The sequence below is a fragment of the Podarcis cretensis genome, assembly GCF_951804945.1.
Source record: "Podarcis cretensis genome assembly, chromosome: 7".
NCBI classification, from domain to species: Eukaryota; Metazoa; Chordata; class Lepidosauria; order Squamata; family Lacertidae; genus Podarcis; species Podarcis cretensis.
In genome coordinates, this window is record NC_137176.1 from 27,819,675 (window position 1) to 27,843,494 (window position 23,820).

The window sequence follows — 23,820 nt, forward strand, 5'->3', positions numbered from 1 at the left end:
GATCACTGTTAGGGCTGGGAGGGGTGCTCAGCTGAGATTCATGCATTGCAGGGGGTTGGATTAGACAACTTGGGGGTCCTTTCCAACTCCATAATTTTAGGATTCTGCAACACACTAAGAGACCTGCTGCCATTCAATGTAGAAAGGTGATTCCCAAACTTTTTCCCATGGACCACTTGGAAATGGCAAGAGCTCTTAGCAGACCACTTAATGATTTCCCCCCCCCCCCTCCATGTTGCAGCAATTATAATGTGCAGTACTAGATGCTGCATGGTTTTTAATTGTATTTGGCATCCAGCCAGCTGAGGGGAGGAAAAGGCCCACCTGTTTGTCTCTGTCACAACATGGCTCACTCTTTAAGCCATTTATTTATTATATTTATTAAATTTCATTCCATCCCTTCATCCGAAGATCACAGGGCTGTTTACAATAAGTCATTCAAAATATAGTGCTTCCAGGCCTTGCTATAGCCCAGGCCTCCTTAACCTTGGCCCTCCAGATGTTTTGAGACTACAATTCCCATCATCCCTGACCACTGGTCCTGCTAGCTAGGGATCATGGGAGATGTAGGCCAAAACATCTGGAGGGCTGAGGTTGAGGAAACCTGCTAGAGCCATTAACCTTTCAAAGAAAGGATAACAGTTCAGCAGTTCCGTCTACTGCAACCCCACCCACCCCAATCCTATAACAGCACCATTGACCTTCATTGCAAGAATAGATATGCTGTATAAAAAAGCCCACCCAAAAACTTTAATGCCAGAATTTCTAACAAGAGTTAAGCTCTCTTTTAAAGTAAAGGTAAAGGTAAAGGGACCCCTGACCATTAGGTTCAGTCGTGGCCGACTCTGGGGTTTCAGCGCTCATCTCGCATTATTGGCCGAGGGAGCCGGCGTATAGCTTCCGGGTCATGTGGCCAGCATGACTAAGCCGCTTCTGGCGAACCAGAGCAGCACACGGAAAGGCCGTTAACCTTCTCACCGGAGTGGTACCTATTTATCTACTTGCACTTTGGGGCGTGCTTTCGAACTGCTAGGTTGGCAGGAGCAGGGACCAAGCAACAGGAGCTCACTCTGTTGCGGGGATTCGAACCACTGACCTTCTGATCAGCAAGTCCTAGGCTCTGTGGTTTAACCCACAGCGCCACCCGCATCCCTCTCTTTTAAAAGGATCCCCCAAATTCAAAACACTTAAATGCACAGCTTTTAGTGCATCCTCCTCTTTAGATCCTATCAGTGAGTTTCCTCTTTTGTCCTTGATTTTTTAATCCTGTCCCTATTCCCTCCCTCTCCTTTCCCTCCAGACACAAACACACAAAATAACTCGAACCATCTTCTGTGGTGGAAAAATACTTGTCAGATATTTCCAGACAGGAGCTTTAACGGCGATTTTGGGGGTTTTTTTACCTTTCGCCTTCCGGTCTCCAAAAATGTCCTTGTGTGAATGAGGGATCCTGTAACAGACAGAAAGTCAGGAGTAATTTGTCCTTTTCCATTACCTCCACCCCCCCCCCCTTTTCTCTTTGCCTTTTTAAGTGCAATGCAATCTGGTATGTACAAAGCTAAACCCTGAAATACTCGCAGCAGTCTTTTACTCAATTTGTTAGGCTTCGCTACCTTTAAGCATCCGCCTGCGTAAGTGCAGTATAAGCCCTTTTCTCACCATTAAAACTCTTTTAATGATAGAAGGTTGATTCATGAGCTTTTCTTCCAAAAGATACTCTGTACTAAGTAGCTACTTGACTGCTTGCAGCTGCAAATAGGGATCCTGCTGAGAGGCTTCCATTGCACACTGCCTTGTAACTAATGCCTATGTTACACAGGTCAAAGAGCATCAAAACCCACAACCGTTACTGTATGAAGTAAAATGCTAGAAGAGAAAGTTGAATTGAAAATGCAATCCTGAAGGAGCAGGTTTGCAGCGTTTTGCCTGTCCGGCTATTTCCTTTGTTTCAGCATTGACCTAGTTTATTAACGTTAATTTTATTAGTGCATGTGCTTCGTTTCTGTGATTATTAAATGCTTTTGGGGCTTCATAATTCTATTTTATCAGTGCCTTTTCACATAGCGCAAGCCCAAAGTACGGTAGCCTGAAAGCATTTGATATTCTAGCCTGATAAATCTTGCACAGTTGAGCCAAATTAATACATATTTGCAATCCTGTGTGTAAGTAATTTGCTTATAGGGGAAAGCCTTATTTTACCAAGTAAGATACAGCAATGGATCTGTCTCTCTAGGTTTTCTCTGGTACCAAACCTGGCAGCATTTTCTTTTAGTTCCACCTAGGAAAAGAGAAGTTAGACAGATGGGCAGGGGGAGTCAGTGTGGTGCTCTCTAGGTGCTGTTGGACTTCAGCTCCCATCATCCCTGACCATTTCCTGTGCTGACTGGGGCTGAAGTGAGAAAGTCCAACAATAGCTGGAGGATCACAGGGCGACTCCCAGGCTCAAGTTAATCCACTTATGGCTTGCTTTTGTAGAAAGGGCTGGCGTGTTGCAGACCCCTCCTCTCCAGGACGTTTCCCCAAGCAATCGGAGACTGCGCCTGCATGCAGCCAACCTTTCCTCTGCCCTTTTCATGCCTCTTCTGGTTCTGGGAGACCAGAGGGGAGGGGAGCTTCTTGTGGCAGGAGGGAGAGACACCTGTGACTCTTCACTAGCCTGACTCATCTCTGCCTCTTGGCCTCCCTCATCCCACTCACCTGTTTCAGCTTCAGCCTCTGATTCTGGAATTCTTTCTTTCCCAGCTCACTAAGCCCTGTTACCCATTCAGCTTCCGACACCTCCTCTTTACTGTTTCCCCCCTCTTCTCCCTCTGACCACTCATCATTGTCCTACCACTACTCCTCGGGTTCTGAGCCTTCTTCCTTTGGTGGTTCCCTAGCTGGTTCCTCCCACCATTCTATCAGGGACGGAACATATCCGGCATCTCCACACAGGGCCCGGAAATCATTTTATTATAATGAATGTAATAAGTTGTGCATGCTTGGTTGTGTGGGTGGAACACATAACAATTTTTCCACTTTGAAAATGTTTCCATGGGACCCCAGAATTTGTGACTTCTGGGCTAGATGGTCCATGTATGGTGAAGGGCTCTGTACAGTGGTACCTCGGGTTACATACGCTTCAGGTTACAGACTCCGCTAACCCAGAAATAGTACCTCGGGTTAAGAACTTTGCTTCAAGATGACAACAGAAATTGTGCAGTGGCGCAGCAGCAGCAGCAGCAGCAGCAGGAGGAGACCCCATTAGCTAAAGTAGTGCTTCAGGTTAAGAACAGTTTCAGGTTAAGAACGGACCTCCGGAACGAATTAAGTACATAACCAGAGGTACTACTGGTGACGCAGGTGGCGCTGTGGGTTAAAGCCTCAGCGCCTAGGACTTGCCGATTGAAAGTTCGGCGGTTCGAATCCCTGCGGCGGGGTGCGCTCCCGCTGCTCGGTCCCAGCGCCTGCCAACCTAGCAGTTCGAAAGCACCTCCGGGTGCAAGTAGATAAATAGGGACTGCTTACCAGCGGGAAGGTAAACAGCGTTTCCGTGTGCAGCTCTGGCTCGCCAGATGCAGCTTTGTCACGCTGGCCACGTGACCCGGAAGTGTCTCCGGACAGCGCTGGCCCCTGGCCTCTTAAGTGAGATGGGCGCACAACCCCAGAGTCTGTCAAGACTGGCCCGTATGGGCAGGGGTACCTTTACCTTTACCTTACTACTGTATAAGACAGTTTAATCATTTCTGTGTGGACAGCTACCAAAGAGGTTTGAGCTTCTTTCTAACCCCTCTCTGTGAAAGGGCTTCATAGACCAAGAGGCAGAGTGCCTCCTCATAGCTTTGAGGGAAAGGAAGTCTCTTAATTAGTCCATCTTCATTGAGATTCCCATATTCTTTCTCATGCTGAGAAACCAGCCTGCAAGGCAGCAGATAAAATGAGCTCCATACTTTTCTTGTTGCAGGAGGGTCAAAGGTGTTAACTTTCCTTTCCAAAATGATCAGAGGTTCAAACGTCTACCCCAAAGGACAAAACACCCACCTCTAAAAGCTTGCCGTTGACTGACTGAAAATCCATATTTCTTTACATCTCTTTAATAGCCAAATAAATTTGCATGCTTGTTTGGTCAGCCTAGCATACTATTAGTACATGGCTTAATCAATTGCCTAATTACTGTTGTTGACACCTAATGATAATCCATATTCAGTGCTGGTGCAAAGCTTAAACATTTTGCATTGTATGTAGTGTTTTCTAACCTTGTTCTCTAAACATAAGCCAGCTTGTTTCAATCATCCTTAAGAAAATTGATCCTCATCTGACGAGCTGGCAGTTTATGGTTGGAATTATTCCAGTTTTAGCTACATTCTGACAGGCAACTTCTCTGCCGCAGTAGTTAATGTTGAGTTTGCCAGGCCTTGTGGTGAACTTAGAGTCTTCTAAGCACAGCAACTCGATGCATGCAGCTAGGGAAAAGGAAGAGTTTATGCTTCTGGATGAAGTCTTTGGATCTATCATTTACAAACTGTGTTCCAAGGAAGCCTGAGGTTCCTCGATCAGCAGATAACTGTGGAGATGCCAAACTTCATTTTAAACACAACTTCTCATCACCTGTGATCTTTCCATGCAATGTGTGTCCTAATAAATGTTTTCATGTTATGCAGGGTTATAGGAGAAGACCAGGAAGCAGCACATTTTGGCTGGTCCTAAAGGTAAAGGTAAAGGACCCCTGACAGTTTAGTCCAGTCGCGAACGACTCTGGGGTTGCAGCGCTCATCTCACTTTACTGGCCGAGGGAGCTGACGTTTGTCCGCAGACAGTTTTTCCGGGTCATGTGGCCAACATGACTAAGTCGCTTCTGGCAAATCCAGAGCAGCGCACGGAAACGCTGTTTACCTTCCCGCCGGAGCGGTACCTATTTATCTGCTTGCACATTTGGGCGTGCTTTCAAACAGCTAGGTTGGCTCACCCCGTTGCTGGGATTCAAACTGCCAACCTTCCGATCGGCAAGCCCTAGGCTCAGTGGTTTAGACCACAGCGCTGGTCTCACTGGCCATCAAAAATATGCTACTGACAGAGCTCCCCACCCTCATCCCAAGAGGGCAGGTCTTGTCCCTGACCTCATGCTATGTCTTTGAAAGGCAGCACAAAGTCAGGGGGAATTTCCTTTTCTGTCTGGCTCTAAGCTTGGAACTGAAATAGAGGTCAGGAAACCAGCCTTCTTCCAACTATTCAGAAGGGCAGGCAGGGGAGAGAGGTTTTCCCTCTTTGTTTTTGTTTTTAAATTATTTTTATTGGTTTTACATATAATCACATTACGTAACATCATATCCTCTTATTTTATCTCTTTGGCTCAACTGAGCCTAACAACTTCCCTCCCTCCCGTTTACAAAATAAAACTTTACATCTTTACATTTCACTTTGTTTCCTATCCTTGTTATATCATTCCCTAAAATATTAAATGACTCCACCTGAATAGGTAGCAATTTCATCTTACAAATCTTCAGATAACCCTGCTAATGATGCTACTTGCTTACAGTTGTCTTTCAAATATAATATAAATTTATTCCAGTCCTTTTGGAATGCTTGGTCTCGCTGGTTCTGGATTCTTCCTGTCACTTTCGCCAGTTCTGCAAAGTCTCTCTTTTTGTGTCCATCTGACCAGTGTCCCAAGCTTGCAGAACACCAGCCAAAGGGGCACAGGAAGTTGCCTTGCCTCTCCCTTTCCCTACAAGCACTGCAAGCTCAGAATGGGAAGGGCTTTCTCTATCTTTGCCTGTGTCTCTTCCAGCTATGAGATGGAGATGGAGGATGGCTATAGCTTTGTGACTGTGCCCAGCAAGAGCTATAACAAGCCACAGGACTCAGTGAACTTTTGAGCTGGTGAGGGGGTGAGGTTAATCCTCCTCTCCACATTACCTTGGAGAAGACCTCTGGCTTCTCTTGCTCACTACGGCCTGGCTCCCTTCTTGCCATCTTGAACGGATTGAGCAACATTATGCAATTTCTGGCAAGGCTCAGTAGGTCCCAGAATCCTCTTCTGGGAAGGAAGGTTCTGGGGCAAATTCACAGGGATTCCTCAGCAGACAAATCCGTGTGGAAGGGATTAGTTGGAAGCAGGAAGTTTGCAAACCACTTCCTTTGATAAAGAAGTGTCATGCGTAGTTGTTCTCTTGTCAGGGGAGATGCTTGGTATGTCTTGAAAACTCTGGTCCGACTTGGTCTCTTCAATAGGGTCAAGAAGCTAATGACTTTGGAAATGACGCAGCGTGCTAACTGAAAGAAGGCAGTTTGACCTGACTGTATGGGAAAACCCTAAGCAGGAAGGGGGAAAGTTGTTTTCAAAAAAAGGGGACACATGTGTAAAGGATATCTAGGACTAACTGCTTGGAACAAACACTGTACAAGTGAGCACAGAGACGATTTAGAGCAGGCAGCCCCAGACTCGGCCCTCCAGATGTTTTGGGACTACAACTCCCATCATCCCTAGCTAACAGGACCAGTGGTTAGGGATGATGGGAATTGTAGTCCCAAAACATCTGGAGGGCCGATTTTGGGGATGCCTGCTTTAGAGGAACTAAAGCATTGAAAGTGCAACTCCTCTCCCCAATTAAAACCCACAGTGTCTCTGGGATTGTCTCAGATAAAACATGCATTGAACATAGAACACAGGTTGCCTTATTCCAAGTCACCCCATTGGTCCATCAAGCTCATTGTTGTCTACACTGATTGGGAGTGGGTCCCCAGTGTTTCAAATTGGGAGATTCATACCGGGGATTGAACCTGGAAAGCTATGGCCCTTCCCGAAATCATTCTCTCTCAGCCTCAAGCACCTCACAAGACTGTAGTGAGCTACCTAGAAGAATGAATATATACAAATGTTGTGAATAATGGTTTGACATTTGAGGTGCTAGACTCTCTAACGTTCCAATATGAAACACATCAGAGTAGAAACTTTTGTACTTGGTAATAGATCACGAACTTCCAAGTGTGACCCTAAGAACAATGAGCATAAAGAACAATGTGCTTTTTGATTCGTAATGCAGTGCTTCATTGTAGTATAATTGCATTTTTTCAATTAAAAGCTTATTACTCTGCCATCATGGTAAAATAGGATATTAACACTGAAAGTGAATGTCACAGGTGCCATTGGAAGTTCTTTCAATCCCTCTTAATAGCTTTTCAAAACTCTGGCTTAATGTTTCGCAGTGGGTAAGTGTGTAGTTTCAGAAATTATATCTTATATGAGTTTTGCTGAAACTGCCTTAGAAACCCTTTTATGATTTTCTAAAGTTATTTTGAGGCCCAACTGCTTAACTCCTCTAGATGCAAAACTTTTCACACATCAGCATTCCTGAGTTCTCTGTATATAGCCTTCCTTGTCTTATTCTCTGGCAAAGCATCATTTCCTGTGTGCTGGCCATTTTAAAATGGCGGCTGGCTTCAACTACAACTGGGTGGTAGCGAAAAGTCAAGTTTTCCAGTCATGAGGGAAGCACTAGAACCTATGAAGCTGCCTTACACTGCCTAGCAGTGGCTCTGTGGGTTTCAGGCAGAAATCCCTCTTGGCACTACTGGCAGGATGTGGGGATTGCATCTGTGACCTTCTGCATACAAACCAGATGGTCTATATAGTAGGACACATGGGCACCCTATTAATGCCTACCCCCCTGTTTGCCTTTTGAAGGGACGCAGGTGGCGCTGTGGGTTAAACCACAGAGCCTAGGACTTGCCGATCAGAAGGTCGGCGGTTCGAATCCCCGCGATGGGATGAGCTCCCGTTGCTTGGCCCCTGCTCCTGCCAACCTAGCAGTTCGAAAGCACGTCAAAGTCCAAGTAGATAAATAGGTACCGCTCTGGCGGGAAGGTAAACGGTGTTTCCGTGTGCGGCTCTGGTTCGCCAGAAGCGGCTTAGTCATGCTGGCCACATGACCTGTACGCTGGCTCCCTCGGCCAATAAAGTGAGATGAGCGCCGCAACCCCAGAGTCGTCCGCGACTGGACCCTCTTTGCCTTATTTACTCAGCTGTAACACAGACACATTTTTATTGCTCTCCTCAACCAACCCCTGGATTTCTTTTCGATTTTGCAAACTACTTACAATACTATCTGGTGTTTCAAGGCTTCAATTTAGACAGCTGGACAGCAGCTTCCTGCAGTGCCTGGTGTTCTTTTCAGTCCAGTCTCTATTTGCCAGTGGTGAACACCCTTCTCTGGAGCTGTTCATGAACTGATGCATAGAATCAGTGCACAGAATTGGAATTGTGGAGTTAGAAGGGACCATGGGGATCAGTGTACCTGAAGGAGCATCTCCACCCCCATCATTCTGCCTGGACGCTGAGGTCCAGCGCCGAGGGCCTTCTGGTGGTTCCCTCACTGCGAGAAGCAAAGCTACAGGGAACCAGGCAGAGGGCCTTCTCGGTAGTGGCGCCCACCCTGTGGAATGCCCTCCCATCAGATGTCAAAGAGATAAAAAACTACCTGACATTTAGAAGACATCTGAAGGCAGCCCTGTTCAGGGAAGTTTTTAATGTGTGACATTTTAATGTATTTTTAATCTTTGTTGGAAGCCACCCAGAGTGGCTGGGGAGACCCAGCCAGATGGACGGGGTACAAATAACTTCTTCTTCTTCTTCTTCTTCTTCTTCTTCTTCTTCTTCTTCTTCTTCTTCTTCTTCTTCTTATCATCATCATCATCATCATCATCATCATCTGGTTCAACCCCTTGCAATGCAGGAATCTTTCACTCAAAGTGGGGTTCGAACCCACAACCCTAAGATTATAAGTCTAACACTCTGCTGACTGAGCTTTAGAGGGCTTGGCAAATTAACAGGGTCTTCCTTCACTTTCCAAGGTGCTGTGCTGAACTTAAAAAGCTGCTCCGGTCATAGTTCCCTATAAAGACCGAGGAAAGAGGAAGTGGCAAAAGAGAGGTGCTCCACCTCTCTCCAAAATTGTGCTCAAAATGAAGCAAGACTCATTCCCCTCCCAGTCATCTGGCATATGGAGATGATGCAGGCGGGTGGGGTGGGGGTTCATGCAACCAGATAATGGTTATCTAATAATGCACCCAACCAACATGTGTGCACCCCTTCCCAGTGCCACATAGGCTAAGCCCCATTTAGCTTGTAAGATATGATAGTATCAACACCTAGGTTGCTCTAGTTGTTGTCCAAAAGCCACTGACTTTTGGCTCTTTGAGGTTCTGCAGTGTTTTCACTCTCAGCTCTTGATGTGAAAGGAAGCTGTTTCAGTCACCTTGAGGCATTGCTATGCATGCAAGAAGATATCTGTTTTCATTTCAAGCAACTGAACATCTCTATCTCTCCCACACCTCGCTCTCTTTCTCTCTCTCACACACATAAATTCTTGTTCTTTGAAGATCAAATAATCAGTTTAAAGGCTAAATGGGTGGACCTGAAGCAGCAGCAGCCCTACCCACACCCACTGATAGATTACTTTTTTAGTTTTTAGTCCTAACAGTAGCTATATTAACCAGATGTAGCTGCATAAAATCTATGTGTGTCCATGCCCTACCAGTATATTGGGGAAGAAAACGAACATTCTTGCTTGCCTGTTGAAGCAGTTTAGGAGCCAGGCCTTTCCATATGTACACATAGAAACATGCAGTCTACAGCCCTGAATATGCAAGGTTTAAAATAATGTGGGGAACCTTCACAAGTTAGGGGAGACTCCCTGCTTTGGAAGAACATCCTCCATCTGCTTGTGGAGGATTTGTAAAGAATCAGAGAATTCTAGTGTTGGAAGGGACCACAAGGTTCATCTAGTTCAATGCCCTGCGAAGCAAGAATCTTTCGCCCAATATGTGGCTCAAACCCACATTCCTGAGATTAAGAGTCTCATGCTATACCCACGAAGCTATGTTAGATATCAGGGAAGGCATACTGCCTTGGTCTCCCTCACTTGATTCTCATTGGACGAGTGAACTCCTGAACAAGGCTTTCCCTACAAAATTATCTAGCTAAAGATGTAAAAGACCACCCTCCCCTCCTTACAACTGCCTGCTGTGGTTTGCTGGCTCCCAAATGCCAGACTGGTAAGTCAAATTGAAGGAAGGATGGCAGGTATTTGGCAGGTCAGGGTGGGGGAGAGGTTTAGGAGCTCACAGGAATAGGGTAGGTTTAAGAACAGTCCTGTTTACAAACAATTCGATTTACGAACTCCGCAAAACTGGAAGAAGTGTCCCGGTTTGCAAACTTTACCTCGGTCTAAGAACGGAATCCGAACGGTGGACGGGCACCGGCGGTGGGAGGCCCCATTAGGGAAAGTGCGCCTCAGTTTAAGAACAGTTTCGGTTTAAGAACGGAGTTCCAGAATGGATTAAGTTCGTAATCCGAGGTACCACTGCACTATGATCCAGTTTGGGAGGGAATGGCTCAGCTTGCTTCTGTGTTTGAGCTGGGAGCTTGCCCATGACTGGGCTGAATAATCTCCTGGTCTGATCCTGCAAGGCAGTCCTTACGCCCAAGTTGTGTAAGCTCAAGGCAGAGCACATGGCTGACTTGGACAAAAGATATAATGTCTGAACTGGCGTTTAGTTACTGCAGTTCTAGAATGTAACTAATGTAACAAAGCAAATGGGGGGAGTCATACTCTATGGTGACTTTGTGTGACAGCGGCAGACATTTAATTGCATTTTCTCTCATTTATCTGGCTGTCTTTCATCTGGAGAACAATTTCTGATCCAAGGTGAAAGAGAACATGATGGTTTGAGCACACCTCTAGGGCTAACTCGAATGAGAGCTGGCTCGGTCTCCAGGGACACAAGCCACAAATTTCATTTTGCTCCCTTGTGTAACCTTCACCTCAACTGTTTCCTAAATGAACATGAAAATAGATGAGGCTGGATCAGGAATGCTTGTGACACAAAGGAATGATAGAGCAGTCCACCAGCTAAATATACTATGGACAGCCTAAGGGTATCTTCAAACATGAAACTTAAATAAGTTTGTGTTTTAATCAGTCAGCAATGTAAAGATGAAACCTACATTGGTTAAAAGCTACATTTCATTCCCCCCCCCCAATTTCAAATTTTCTCTGCTGTTTACAACATTCATTTTGTGGCATTAACACACACAAAAGAGACTCAGATGCATTTCTTGGTGTTACTTGTGAAAATGGTATGAGAACTGTATGGATGCCCTGTTTGTCCTACTTGACCGCTGCTGATATTCTTACCTTCTCCAGCTTTGACTAATCCTTTTCATAACTCTTTCCTACTATCAGTTATTTCAGGAAATTGTTTTATCAATTATTTGCCCCATCTAGGTTGAGGTGGGGAACCTGTGGCCTTGAAGATGTTGTTGGGCTAAAACTCCCGCCCCTGATCATTGGCTGTGCTGTCCGGGACTGATGGAAGTTGGAGCCCAACATCATCTGAAGGACCACAGGCTTCCCACTCAAGGCTTTTAGCTCAGTGTTTCCAAAACTTGGGTCTCCAGCTGTTGTTGGACTACAACTCCCATCATCCCTAGCTAGCAAGACCAGTGGTCAGGGATGCTGGGAGTTGTAGTCCAAAAACAACTGGAGGCCCAAGTTTGGGGAACACTGGTCTAGCTAGAACTATCTACTCACTGGCAACATCTCTCTAGGGTCTGAGGCAGTGTGGTCTGCCCTGGTCCTGTTTTGAGATGCTAGGGACTCAACTTTTGTGTTCAAAGCTTGTGCTTCCCCAGTGAGCTACAGCTCATCCCTCGATGATCCCCAGGTCAAGTTATTTCCTACTGATCATCGAAGAATGGATGCTTTTGAATTATGGTGCTGGAGGAGACTCTTGAGAGTCCCATGGACTGCAAGAAGATCCACCCTATCCATTCTGAAGGAAATCAGCCCTGAGTGCTCACTGGAAGGACAGATCCTGAAGCTGAGGCTCCAATACTTTGGCCACCTCATGAGAAGAGAAGACTCTCTGGAAAAGACCCTGATGTTGGGAAAGCACAAGGAGAAGGGGACGCCAGAGGACGAGATGGTTGGATAGTGTTCTCGAAGCTACGAACATGAGTTTGACCAAACTGCGGGAGGCAGTGGAAGACAGGAGTGCCTGGCGTGCTCTGGTCCATGGGGTCACAAAGAGTCAGACACGACTAAACAGCAGCAACAACAACAATAATATTTGGAAGAACTATGTGCCATGGCATCATCCTGTTCTGTTCTCTTGTGCCTTTTCAATGCCTTTGGCTGGCAAGATTTTCCCCAAGCTATTTTTTTGCTGCATTGTCATAAAAGCACATTTATATAACACTCCCAGCCCCCATAATACATCCCCACCAAATTATTTGGATTGCTATGCACAAACAATGCCGTACCCCTTCATGGTTAATCTGGTACCATCAATGACTTGAGGTTTATGAAAAGAAAGGTACTTGGCTGGTTGATCAGTTCAAAGTTCTACATAGTTTTAGTAATAGCCTAATACCAATGAAAGGTATTTTGCTTTTTATGGCGTAAAACTATGTTAAGTAAGTCTAGGTTGTTATTCAGGTAGTGAATACTGCCTGATGAACTATGTTGAAAGGTCAAAAGTAAAGACATGTCAGGGAAGAAGGGAAGAATGATAAATTGTTGGCAGCACTCTGATCTGCATTTGGAACATGGCCAGTAGGCTAAATATATATTTAAAGAGGTCAACTTTTATTCTTATGTCCTCTGATGAATGCCTTTGAATTTTCAGTATAAGATTATTATTTGTCAGAGTACGTTGATTCTGCTTGTGTTTGCTACCTGGTTTCTTCTTAACAGCTGGCGTCATTCTGCAGTCACAGAAAAGGTTGAAACAATGGGCCCATTCCAACACTCAGGCTGATGTGATGGTCGTGTGCAGGGTAGAGTGAGTCCAGGCATTGGGGGAGGTGACTCATGGTCACTGTAACGCGATATCACACAGGCACAAAATGGATCTGACTAGTATCTGTGATCTTAACATCACTGTTTGTAGGTTCGCTTCTGTTTTCAAATGCCTGGGTCCACATGAGTTCATTTGTGTGGTGGCAGCCAAGCAGACCCATGAGCTGAGGTTATTAAACGTCAACTGTTTTCTAACAATAAATATATTTGCTTATTTTGAGGCCTACCTTGATGACTCAAGCTTGAAGCTCGTAACTATTCTTTGGGTGGTCACCAAGCACCAGATGAATTTGGCTGCTGTGTTTGAAGTAATCAACCTTGTAGTTCTTTAAGCAGATGCTGTTCAGCAAATGGAGAGCTATCATATTTTAGCTCTACCCCCTAGATGGACCAGATGTGTCCATCCAAATAAAAAGGAAGGATTTACTCCTATCAGTCAGTCACAGGTGCTTTTACAGGCTGTTACAAGTCTTTTTGTGATTCATAACTCTCAGTTGAACACTCTTCTGTCTTCCCTCTAACTGAGTCTAGCTAAGGCCTTGGAATATTTGACTAATTTACTTTTAACAAGCTTCATTAAGCATATCAGTGCCTCTTGCCACGTGCTATAAGGTTGCATCTAGAAACCGAGCTACCTCCAGCAGTCAGAGTCCTTTTGCAGGCTAGACAACCAGCAAGGCAAGCATCAGCTGTGCCCATCACCAAGCTGACTGCTGCTAGTCTAATTGTACTACAGGGATTAATGAGTGAGACAAAACCAACAAAGGCTGGGAAGATGCTTATCTGAAACCTTGGGGAGCTGCTGCCAATCACTGTAGACCAGCGTAGGCAACTTGGCTCCCTCTTGGTGTTCTGGACTGTCGTTTTCATCATTCCTGGCCATTGGCCACGCTGACAGGTGCTGATGAGAGTTGTAGTCTGGAGCATGGGGGAGGGGGCAACCAGAATGCTTTCCTCTGGTATTGGCTGTCAGTATTCATCCTGGTGGAACGCGGGTGGCGCTGTGGGTTAAACCACAGAGCCTAGGGCTTGCCAATCAGAAGGTCAGCGGTTCAAATCCCCGCGACGGGGTCAGCTCCCGTTGCACGGTCCCTGCTCCTGCCAACCTAGCAGTTTGAAAGCACAGCAAAGTACAAGTAGATAAGTAGGTACCGCTCTGGCGGGAAGGTAAACGGCATTTCCGTGCGCTGCTCTGGTTCGCCAGAAGCGGCTTAGTCATGTTGGCGACATGATCCGGAAGCTGTACGCCGGCTCCCTCGGCCAATAAAGCGAGATGAGCCCCGCAACCCCAGAGTCGGTCATGACTGGACCTAATGGTCAGGGGTCCCGTTACCTTTACCTTTATTCATCCTGATGGATTTCCTATAGTCTTTTACAAAGACTAGTAGTAGCGAAGACAAGTTGTATACAGGGAAATATGGAAGACAGTGTATGGTTATGATTGCTACCCCGTCTCTGAAATGCATGGATTAAATTCTTCATTATTCTCTCCCCCCCCCCTCTTTTAAAAAGAAAGGTCTCTGGAATTTTTTGACAATAGCGAAACAACATTCCAGTAATTTAAAATGTTGGTATTTCACACCATTTCACTTATTAACAAATGTGATTGATGCTCAAAGTGGGCTTGTAGTGATGAGTGGAGATCGAATGTCAACACATACCGTTGTGCTTTTCTTTTGAGATTTGCTGACAAGCCTCATAGTAGATAGGAAAGGAGCAGGCAATTAAGATCTGCCTGCCAAGTTTGTTTTTGCTTGGCTTTTTTTTTTTTTTTGTCTTTCAATTATATTTTGGATAATGATAGACGAGATGCAACTTGATGATAAGGGTGAGTCTTAAAAGGCACAGTGGTCCCTTTAGCATTTCACATAATTTCTAGTAGGAAATAAGATTGCATTAATTACCATTACACTGTCATTATAGAATTATGGGTGTCTGGCATTTCATTTGTCATCCATTTCTTTAAACGGCGGTGATGATACTTATCTCTGTACAGTGGTGCCTCGCAAGACGAAATTAATTCGTTCCGCAAGTTTTTTCTTCTTGCGAGTTTTTCGTCTTGCGAAGCACGGTTTCCCATAGGAATGCATTGAAAATCAATTAATGCGTTCCTATGGAGACCGCTTGCCAGGCTGGCGGTGCGGAGAAGGGCTTTTCTCCCCACCGCAAGCCTTCAGGACAGGTACGGGAACAGAGGGGAAGGGGCGCAGCGCTTCTCCTCTGTTCCCGGGGCTTGTGGTGGGAGGAGGGTTTTTCCTCCCCACGCCAACATTCAGAACAGCATTCTGAAAGTTGGGGGTGGGAAGGAAAACCCTCCTCCCACCGCAAGTCTTCAGGACAGCCATCCGAAGGCTGGCGCGGGGAGAAGGTCTCTCCGCCCCACCGCCAGCCTTCGGAGCAGCCATCCCAAGGCTGGCGGCGGGAGGAGGTCTCTCCGCCCCACCGCCAGCCTTCGGAAGGCTGCTCTTCCCCGCTGTCCCGGAGATTTCCCTATGGGCTTTCCTCTTGCGAAGGAAGCCCATAGGGAAATTCGTTTTGCGAAGCGCCTCCAAAACGGAAAACCCTTTCGTCTAGCGGGTTTTTCGTCTTGCGAGGCATTCGTCTTGCGGGGCACCACTGTAGTTAATCTAGGTGCACAACAGCACTGCCAACAATGATAATTATTTGCAAAGTTGCCTTTTTTGCTTGACTTATCTGGAGCTACTTGCTTACTAACCTGGTAGTAGTAATAGTGCTAATCTAGAAGTGTTTCCCATTGTCTGGATTTTGTGGGTTGATCTATGCGGGCTGATCCACGTGGACAACCTTTCTTCACAGCCATGCAGCACACAGAGAATATCAGATATTTTAAGGAACAAGCAATGCAACAGATGTCCCCAAAAGAAAAAGGCATCTGACCACATGTGGGGGGAAAACAGTCTGATTGCCAAAGCAAGCAATTGGCAATATTGAAAGAATGGCTAGCCAAAACTCAAATAGGCCGTCATTTCCTCCAGATATTTCCCAGGTGGGCCGGGGGGGGGGGGAAACGGAACTGGAATTCCACCTGTTATGTTTCCCTCCTACCTAGAGCAGAGTGACTTGCAGTGCGTTGGTCAGCCAAGAGAAACGGGGTCCTTCTGCTTTTCAAATTTGCCAGGCAGGATTTCAAGCAGCCTTTCATCTGCATCCGCTAATTGGCTAATGTGGCGTTTGCCCACTCATTATGGAGATGTCGTACTGGGGGGGGGGGAGAGAAAGGGTTAATAGACTGACCAATAAGAAAGCCCAGGGGCGGAGCCTAACTGAGTTTAAGGCACAACACAGGGGTTTTGGCAGTTAGTTCGGTTGGTTTCTTGTGGGTGGGAGGCAAAGAGGTCAGAGACAGAGGGGAGACAGAGAGAGTGAATCGGATTACAGTGTTTCAAAGTATTTAGAACTTGTTTGTGTTACCAATAAACCTGACTGGGTCTGAATATATTACCGGAGAAACCATGTTGGTGGCAGTGGAAGAGATAAGCCGTGGTGGTGCAGGGTAAATAGTCCGTGGAACGACTGGGGCTCTGTGCGAACACCACAGCTGCCACTTTGGAAACAACGTGTTCAGTGGAAGGTTGCTTTGTGACTTCGGTTTGATCTGGAAATGTCAGCTGTATTCCGACAGGCTTCCAACCTTGACCTTCAACCTGTACCTGTACCTTGCTCTGGGATTTTGCTTGTGGTTTTGACTGGTTCTTTCCATATGGAGAACAATAGGTGCACTAACTGCACTATGTTTGGTCCATTAGTTTCCTCTGTAGATTTTGTGCTCTTCATTGCGAGCTACTGCAGCTGGTGGAAGTTAATAGTTTAGCAACATCCAGAGGGCACCATGTTAGCTACTCCTGATCTATACAGTGGTACCTCTGGTTGCGAACGGGATCCATTCCAGAGGCCCATTCGCAACCTGAAAAGAATGCAATCCGCATGTGCGGGTCATGATTTACTGCTTCTGTGCATGCGTGTGACGTCATTTTGCGCATCTGCGCATGCGCAAGCAGCGAAACCCAGAAGTAACCCTTTCCGGTACTTCTGGGTTGCCGTGGAACGCAACCTGAAAACGCTCAACCTGAAGCAAGCGTAACATGAGGTATGACTGTATTTCCTTTCTTTGGGATGAGGCATAAAATTAGCAGGCATGGCTGATTCTTTAAAAAGTTCCTTCATATGAACTATTTTTGGTGGGGGTTTTTTAATGAAACACAGCTTTTCATTTATGTATTTAATATGCATTTATTTAATAGATTTATATCCCACCGTTTAGAATACCAGTCTTACTATTGCCTTTATTCTCCCGTTAAGGCCTTGTGTGTTTTTCTTTGTGTAATTGCAGCTGGCGCAGAGAACAAAATCGGCTGGGCGTTTGGCCTGGGGTTGGAGAGGCTGGCCATGATCCTGTATGGGATCCCTGACATACGTCTTTTCTGGAGCAAAGACGAGCGTTTCCTGAAACAGTTCCACGTGCCTCACATTAACCAAAGAATACAGTTCCAGGTAAGATTGAAACGTTGGAACGATGTTTAAAGAAAGTGAGAGTTTGCAGAGAGCAACGCCTGGAAGTTCTGCTTCCCTTTGTTTACAGCAGCATTGTGATGCTCCCATCCATTTCAGTGGCGGCCTATTAATAATAATAATAATAATAATAATAATAAATTATTATTATTATTTATTATTTATACCCCGCCCATCTGGCTGGGTCCCCCCCAGCCACTTTGGGCGGCTTCCAACAAAACACTAAAATACAATAACCTATTAAACATTAAAAGCTTCCCTAAACAGGGCTGCTTTTAGATGTCTTCTAAAAATTTGGTAGTTGTTTCTCTTTGACATCTGGTGGGAGGGCGTTCCACAGGGCGGGTGCCACTACTGAGAAGGCCCTGTGCCTGGTTCCCTGTAACTTGGCTTCTCGCAGTCAGGGAACTGCCAGAAGGCCCTTGGCGCTGGACCTCAGTGTCTGGGCAGAACGATGGGTGTGGAGATGCTCCTTCAGGTATACTGGGCCGAGAGCTTTCAAGGTAAGCACCAACACTCTGAATTGTGCTCGGAAATGTACTGGGAGCCAGTGTAGGTCTTTCAAGACCGGTGTTATATGGTCTTGGCGGCCGCTCCCAGTCACCAGTCTAGCTGCCGCCTTCTGGATTAATTGTAGTTTCCGGGTCACCACATTCAAAGGTAGCCCCACATAGAGCACATTGCAGTTGTCCAAGCGAGAGATAACCAGAGCATGCACCACTCCGGCGAGACAGTCTGCGGGCAGATAGGGTCTCAGCCTGCATACCAGATGGAGCTGATAAACAGCTGCCCTGGATGCAGAATTGACCTGTGCCTCCATGGACAGCTGTGAGTCCAGAATGACTCCCAGGCTGCGCACCTAGTCCTTCAGGGGCACAGTTACCCCATTCAGGACCAGGGAGTCCTCCACACTTGCCTGCCTCCTGTCCCCCCAAAACAGTACTTCTGTCTTGTCAGGATTCAACCTCAATCTGTTAGCCACCATCCATCCTCTAATGCCATATTTATGGCATTTATAGCCCACTTTCCTCCCCCCCCCCCAAGGAGCTCAAGGTGGCATACATAGTTCCCCTTCTCCTCATTTAGTCCTCACAACAACCCTGTGAGGTTAGGCTAAGAGGAGAGACAGTGACTGGCCCAAGGTCACCCAGTGTGCTTCCTGGCTGAGTGGGGATTTGAACCCTGGTCTCCCAGGTCCTAGTCCAACACTCTAACCACCACACCACACTGGCTCTCTATGTATCTGCATGGAGGAAGAGGCAAGTTGCTCATTCTTAATGCAAAGACAGCTTATATCCTGTTTCTTGAAGCAAACTTCATTTGCTGAATATTTTTAAAGTTAACTTTTGAATCAGTAGCATTTGCAAGCAGTCTGTATGTGCAAATTCATCTCAGCTTGATGAGATGGTGGTGGTAAAAAAAACAAAACACACACGTGTCTCTAATTTTATTGATTTCACCTAATCAATATTAACTGAAAAGGGCACAGAGGTTTCACCGCCACATGCTGTGTGCACTGATTTCCAAAAATGGTTAGCCTACCAAGAAGTCTCAGGCTTGATGATTTGCATAAGACATGTGGGAAAAAGCTTGCGATTCCAAAAGGAATCTGCCCGTCTAGTTCTGCTTAAACAGCTTTGAGAAGAATTTGCAAGTGGGAGGCCTGGGAGAGAAGCTGGAAGAGTAAACAAATCTGGACAAATACAAGTATCACAGATTTATGCAATGATGCTCCAGCACTCGGTTTTTGTGGAAAGTCTAGGGAGTTCCACAGCATGGTGCAATATGTTTCCTAATCGCAACGTTAGGAGTTGCTTGGCTGACATGGATGGAGCCAGCACACAGCAAAGGTGGGCAACTGCCCAAAGCTCATGGATATGTGCAGAACTCACTGAGCCAAGCCCCAGATCCAGTGTGGATTAATAATGGCAGAATGGCATAGGCTTGGGGGTGGGGTGCCTTGCCTGGACCAGGGATAACCAACTGCAGTCTTTTGCTCCAAAGGCTGGAGCACATCTGAAACTAGTCTCACAATACATCATCGCCACATGCTAAGAGCTGGGAAGGAGGAGAAGGGTGAACCGCTAAAGATATGCAAAATCGTCTGAGAGTGGCCTTGAAGCTAATCTCCAGGTGGCAAGAATATGTTATCTGGACTCATGAGGTCCAAAGGGGTAGGAGGGAACATAGCAATGATTCGACACAATGCTATTTCAGATGGAAAGGAACAGCAGTGAAATAATAATTCCTTCGAGGTTCAAAAGTAGTGCAATATTGAAGGGGAGTCCAGGTGGCAAGACAGCATCCGAATGAGTAGATCCTTTCCTCCGATCTGAGACACCACTTCATCAGCCTTGCCACCACCATCACTGCCCCTGATCAGAGATAGTCGACCTGGAGGCATTTCTGTTCAGCCCAGTTGTGCTATAATGCAGGGATGAGGAACCTCTGGCCCCACAGACCATTTTTGGCCCACCATGAGGTTGAACTTGGCCTGTGAGGCCACTTTCCCCAAACCACACCAACCTGCCCATTGGCTGACGTCACTGGGGAATGTCAGCTTGAGCAGGGCAGGGATTCCTCCTGCTGCATGCTGTTTTGCGAGCACATTCTCTGCGGGGAGCTCACTGGCGAAGGTGACCTCTGCAGCAAGCAGGATGAAACCTTCTGCTCATCAGCTGCGTAGCAGAGTGTCCAGCCCTCCTGGGTTCTGCTTTGCTAGTGTGTTCCCTATGGGAAACAAGTTGGCAAAGAAGACCTCTCACCCTACCCATGTAGACCCACTATGATGGGTGGATCACCCACCTGTCAATCACTAGACACCATCATGACATCAGATGATTGATTAGGGGGTGGGGCTGGCCATCTGTCAAAGTTGGCCCATGAAGTTGTGGGAAGACGAAGATCCACCAATGCTAGAAAATGTTGCAGTTCCACTCAAAAGCATTAGTATGCTGGTCCTCCTATAACTTCTCTCTCTAATACATACGCAGGATCAAGGAATCATTTGTGAAGTTCCTTGCTTTGGGTGGGCTGTGGGCTGCATGCTTTCACTGTGATGTTGCCTTGTCCCAACGCAGGCGAATTAGAGGTGCCATGACAAATGACAAAAGATTGGGATGTCGCTATGTCCATGTTGTACAATGCAATGATACATGAGGCCACTGAGAAATCAAAACCTTATTTGGGTATATTCGGAAACCCCAAAATACGCCAAATTGGTGAGGGTGAGGAATTGCTTCCTCATCTGTACTGTTCATTTCAGGACAAACAACTATGTGTGTACAAACTAGCCATTTCAGCTCATTCAGCATCAATATGAAGTTGAGATAGACCTGATGATGTTTTTAGTAGCTCTTTTCCTCTGTGTAATTTTGCGATCTGAGTTTATGATTAGCATTTTTCCACGATTAAAAAAAAAGTAAGTAGCTTCCATGGGTTCCGCATTCTCTGAAATTTTTCATCTTTATAGGGTAATGATGCCTAAATAGTTATTCATTCATTATGTTTACTTTTTAATAGCACATCTATTAAAAGCAGCCATGCAGCCATTAGTAAGCAAATTGAACTTGGATGCCTAAAATAATGAGGTTCAGCCTGTGATTTGATTTATTGGCTCATTAGCTTGATTGTAATTGAGGATATGTATGAAGTGAGTATATCTGGGTTTGCATATACTTGTGAGAGTATCTAGGCATGTACCAAAGAATCCCGAGCCTTATACATCGGAAGTAAGATATATTATTGTAGAACTGAATTATTTGGCTGCAGTTTCTGTCTGTAGGATTCAACTCAGTGAAAATGTATTCCGCACGTGTGCCACTTGGTTCTATAAAGTCGTGAGAACTCTTCAGGCAACCTAAAGTACATTTAAGCACACATTCCAAACTGGGGGTAAAAGACAGACAGCACCAGTCATATTTATATGGTGGCATCCAATTGACCTCTACCGTGGGTTTCTGTGAGTGAACTTAGTTTTGTAAATGCACCTCTCATACTGTCTGATTGTGACTCAGGACCAAATCCATGAAGTTAAATGCACATTCTTTCTTCACGGGACTGTTGTCTTGTGGAAAAGGTGGTTGGGGAAAACTTGAAAACTGCTTTGGCATGGAATGATGATTTGTGGTATGGACGCATCGAATCATTCAAAAGATTGGTTTTCTATTCCAAGATCACTGAAAAGTCAAGTTGTAGACAGTATAGAATGGCCTTATGGTTGAACACTGCTTGATATAGCTGCTGTAAGCAATTTTTATTTTATTGGCTGGTATTAAAGGATTAAATGATAAACCACTTTTGGTTCTCCTTATGTGTAACAGAGTACAAACAAGTCACTGACTCTGCCCTTTTACCCCCAGTTCGATGCTTATTGCAACAGATTGTGTACAATAAGATATGGTTGTTCAAGATTGTTGTTTCAATAGGTTTTATGGCTATAAAGAATCATTTTTTAAAATTTTCATTTAGCCTCTTTTATCCCTCAAATCATTTCAATTAATTTGATAATGATTTGGGAACAAGCAACTCTGAGCCCACTGAATAGAGTGGAATTAAACCCACCAAGTAAATATGAGAAAATGATACATATGACTTTGCCAGCTCCAAACTTCCTCCTAGATTCCTGTGGAGTCCTGTTCTCACAGATGCAACTCAAAACAAGCTTTCTGGATAACAAACTGTGACATGCCATTACTACAGAGTATATGGCCAAGGAACCATTTGAAAGAGGCATCTCATGAGTAGCTAACACTGGCTGTACTTGCATGTCATGGTAAATCACAGTTACTGGTTTACTGTGAATGTTTAGACAGCTTTCTCTTCACTCCTCACATGAATAGGAACTATGAACCATGGTCCCTGGCTTAGCAGTATATCCAAACTGAAGGCTGTGGTTTGTTTCTCTCTCCTAACAAAACATGATTTGAAGCCAAGGTTTGTTCTTGGATTACCAAATATGGTTTCTTTGACTGAAACAAGTTATAGTCCTTGGTTTGGACATAGTGCTAAGCCAGATATTGTAGTTTGTTGCTGATGCTTAGGGGCAGGGGAGTGAAGCAAGTGCATTCTCTCAAGTCTCAGTAAACCATAGTTTATCATGACCTGGGCATGTCAGTTGTCAAAATCACTCCTTTGTCAGTTTCTGCTAGCTAGCTAGCACAAATCACATATTACACTATTGGCAGATGTTACGGCAGTGTTTCTAATCGTTTGTTTTGAAGCAATAATTCATTATTAGCACAAAATAGTTATTTTTAAATGCCCTTCAGAAGCATTTTTAAAAGATTCAGGAGCAATTTAAAATGCTGTTTAGCAAGCGTTTGAAAATAAAAGACAGCGCTGAAATTGAAAGGCTTAGCAAACAATCAAAATCACAATGCAGCAGTCCAGCAAACATCCAGATGGTGACTTAGAGTCCAGTTTTGTTCAGTTAGGTGTTGACTACAGGAAAAATGCATAATGCAAAGATTTCAGTCCTGATTTTGATGAAATTGTATTTATACTGGTTTGCTCGTAAGAATTCCATTCAGTATTCTTTCTGGGAAAATAAAACCCCTAGATGTGCTTTAATAGGGAGCATATCATGTAAAATTAGCAGACGTCCCAACTGTTCCTAAGAAATACACGACTTAATAATGATTGACCAGATGCTATCAGGAATGAAAAGCCTTCCTTTAAAAATGCAACCATAATCTAAATGAATCTTACGTTTGCAAGAGGGAACTGAAGCAATGCAATAAGCATCGTGTGAGCACAACCAGGGCCATTTGCTGCCCTGCAACCTCAGCTGCTCTCCATTGCACAAGTTGTCATCCTCCATGGGCAGTGGACTCTATGCACAGAGGGTAGAAATAAAGCATAGTAAAGGAAGGAAAAGGGACACGAGTGGCGCTGTGGGTTAAACCACAGAGCCTAGGGCTTGCCGATCAGAAGGTCGGCAGTTCGAATCCCCGCGATGGACTGAGCTCCCATTGCTCGGTCCCTGCTCCTGCCAACCTAGAGTTAGAAAGCACGTCAAAGTGCAAGTAGATAAATAGGTACTGCTCTGGCGGGAAGGTAAACGGCATTTCCGTGTGCTGCTCTGGTTTGCCAGAAGTGGCTTAGTCATGCTGGCCACATGACCTGGAAGCTGTACGCCGGCTCCCTCGGCCAATAAAGCAAGATGAGCGCTGCAACCCCAGAGTCGGTCACGACTGGACCTAATGGTCAGGGGTCCCTTTACCTTTAAGGGAAGGAAGTGAGACACTGGACTGGCAGCACACCTTAGCCAAGAATAAAGGTGGCACCTAAGTTTCCTGGGTACCATTAAGCATCACATGCAGATAAACATCGTAGAAGCAGTTTTTCCTTCTTAGTAGAGGTCCAGTGCCCTATGATGGGTCAGGGCCAACTGCAGCCAGTTGCAGCAGCCCCATCAGGGCCTCCCCTTCTGATTATAGGGGAGTTACTT

General features: G+C 45.5%; 1 protein-coding gene across 4 annotated transcripts in view; it reads left to right on the top strand.

Annotated features, from left to right (window-relative positions):
* Nucleotides 1–23,820, top strand: part of FARS2 (phenylalanyl-tRNA synthetase 2, mitochondrial) — a 208,831-nt gene that overhangs the window by 112,875 nt on the left and 72,136 nt on the right. For all 4 annotated transcript variants that reach the window (XM_079985031.1, XM_079985034.1, XM_079985033.1 and 1 more), the window contains one exon: nucleotides 17,191–17,351. In XM_079985031.1, the coding sequence (XP_079841157.1) occupies nucleotides 17,191–17,351 (161 nt within the window). The remainder of the gene's footprint in view (nucleotides 1–17,190; nucleotides 17,352–23,820) is intronic.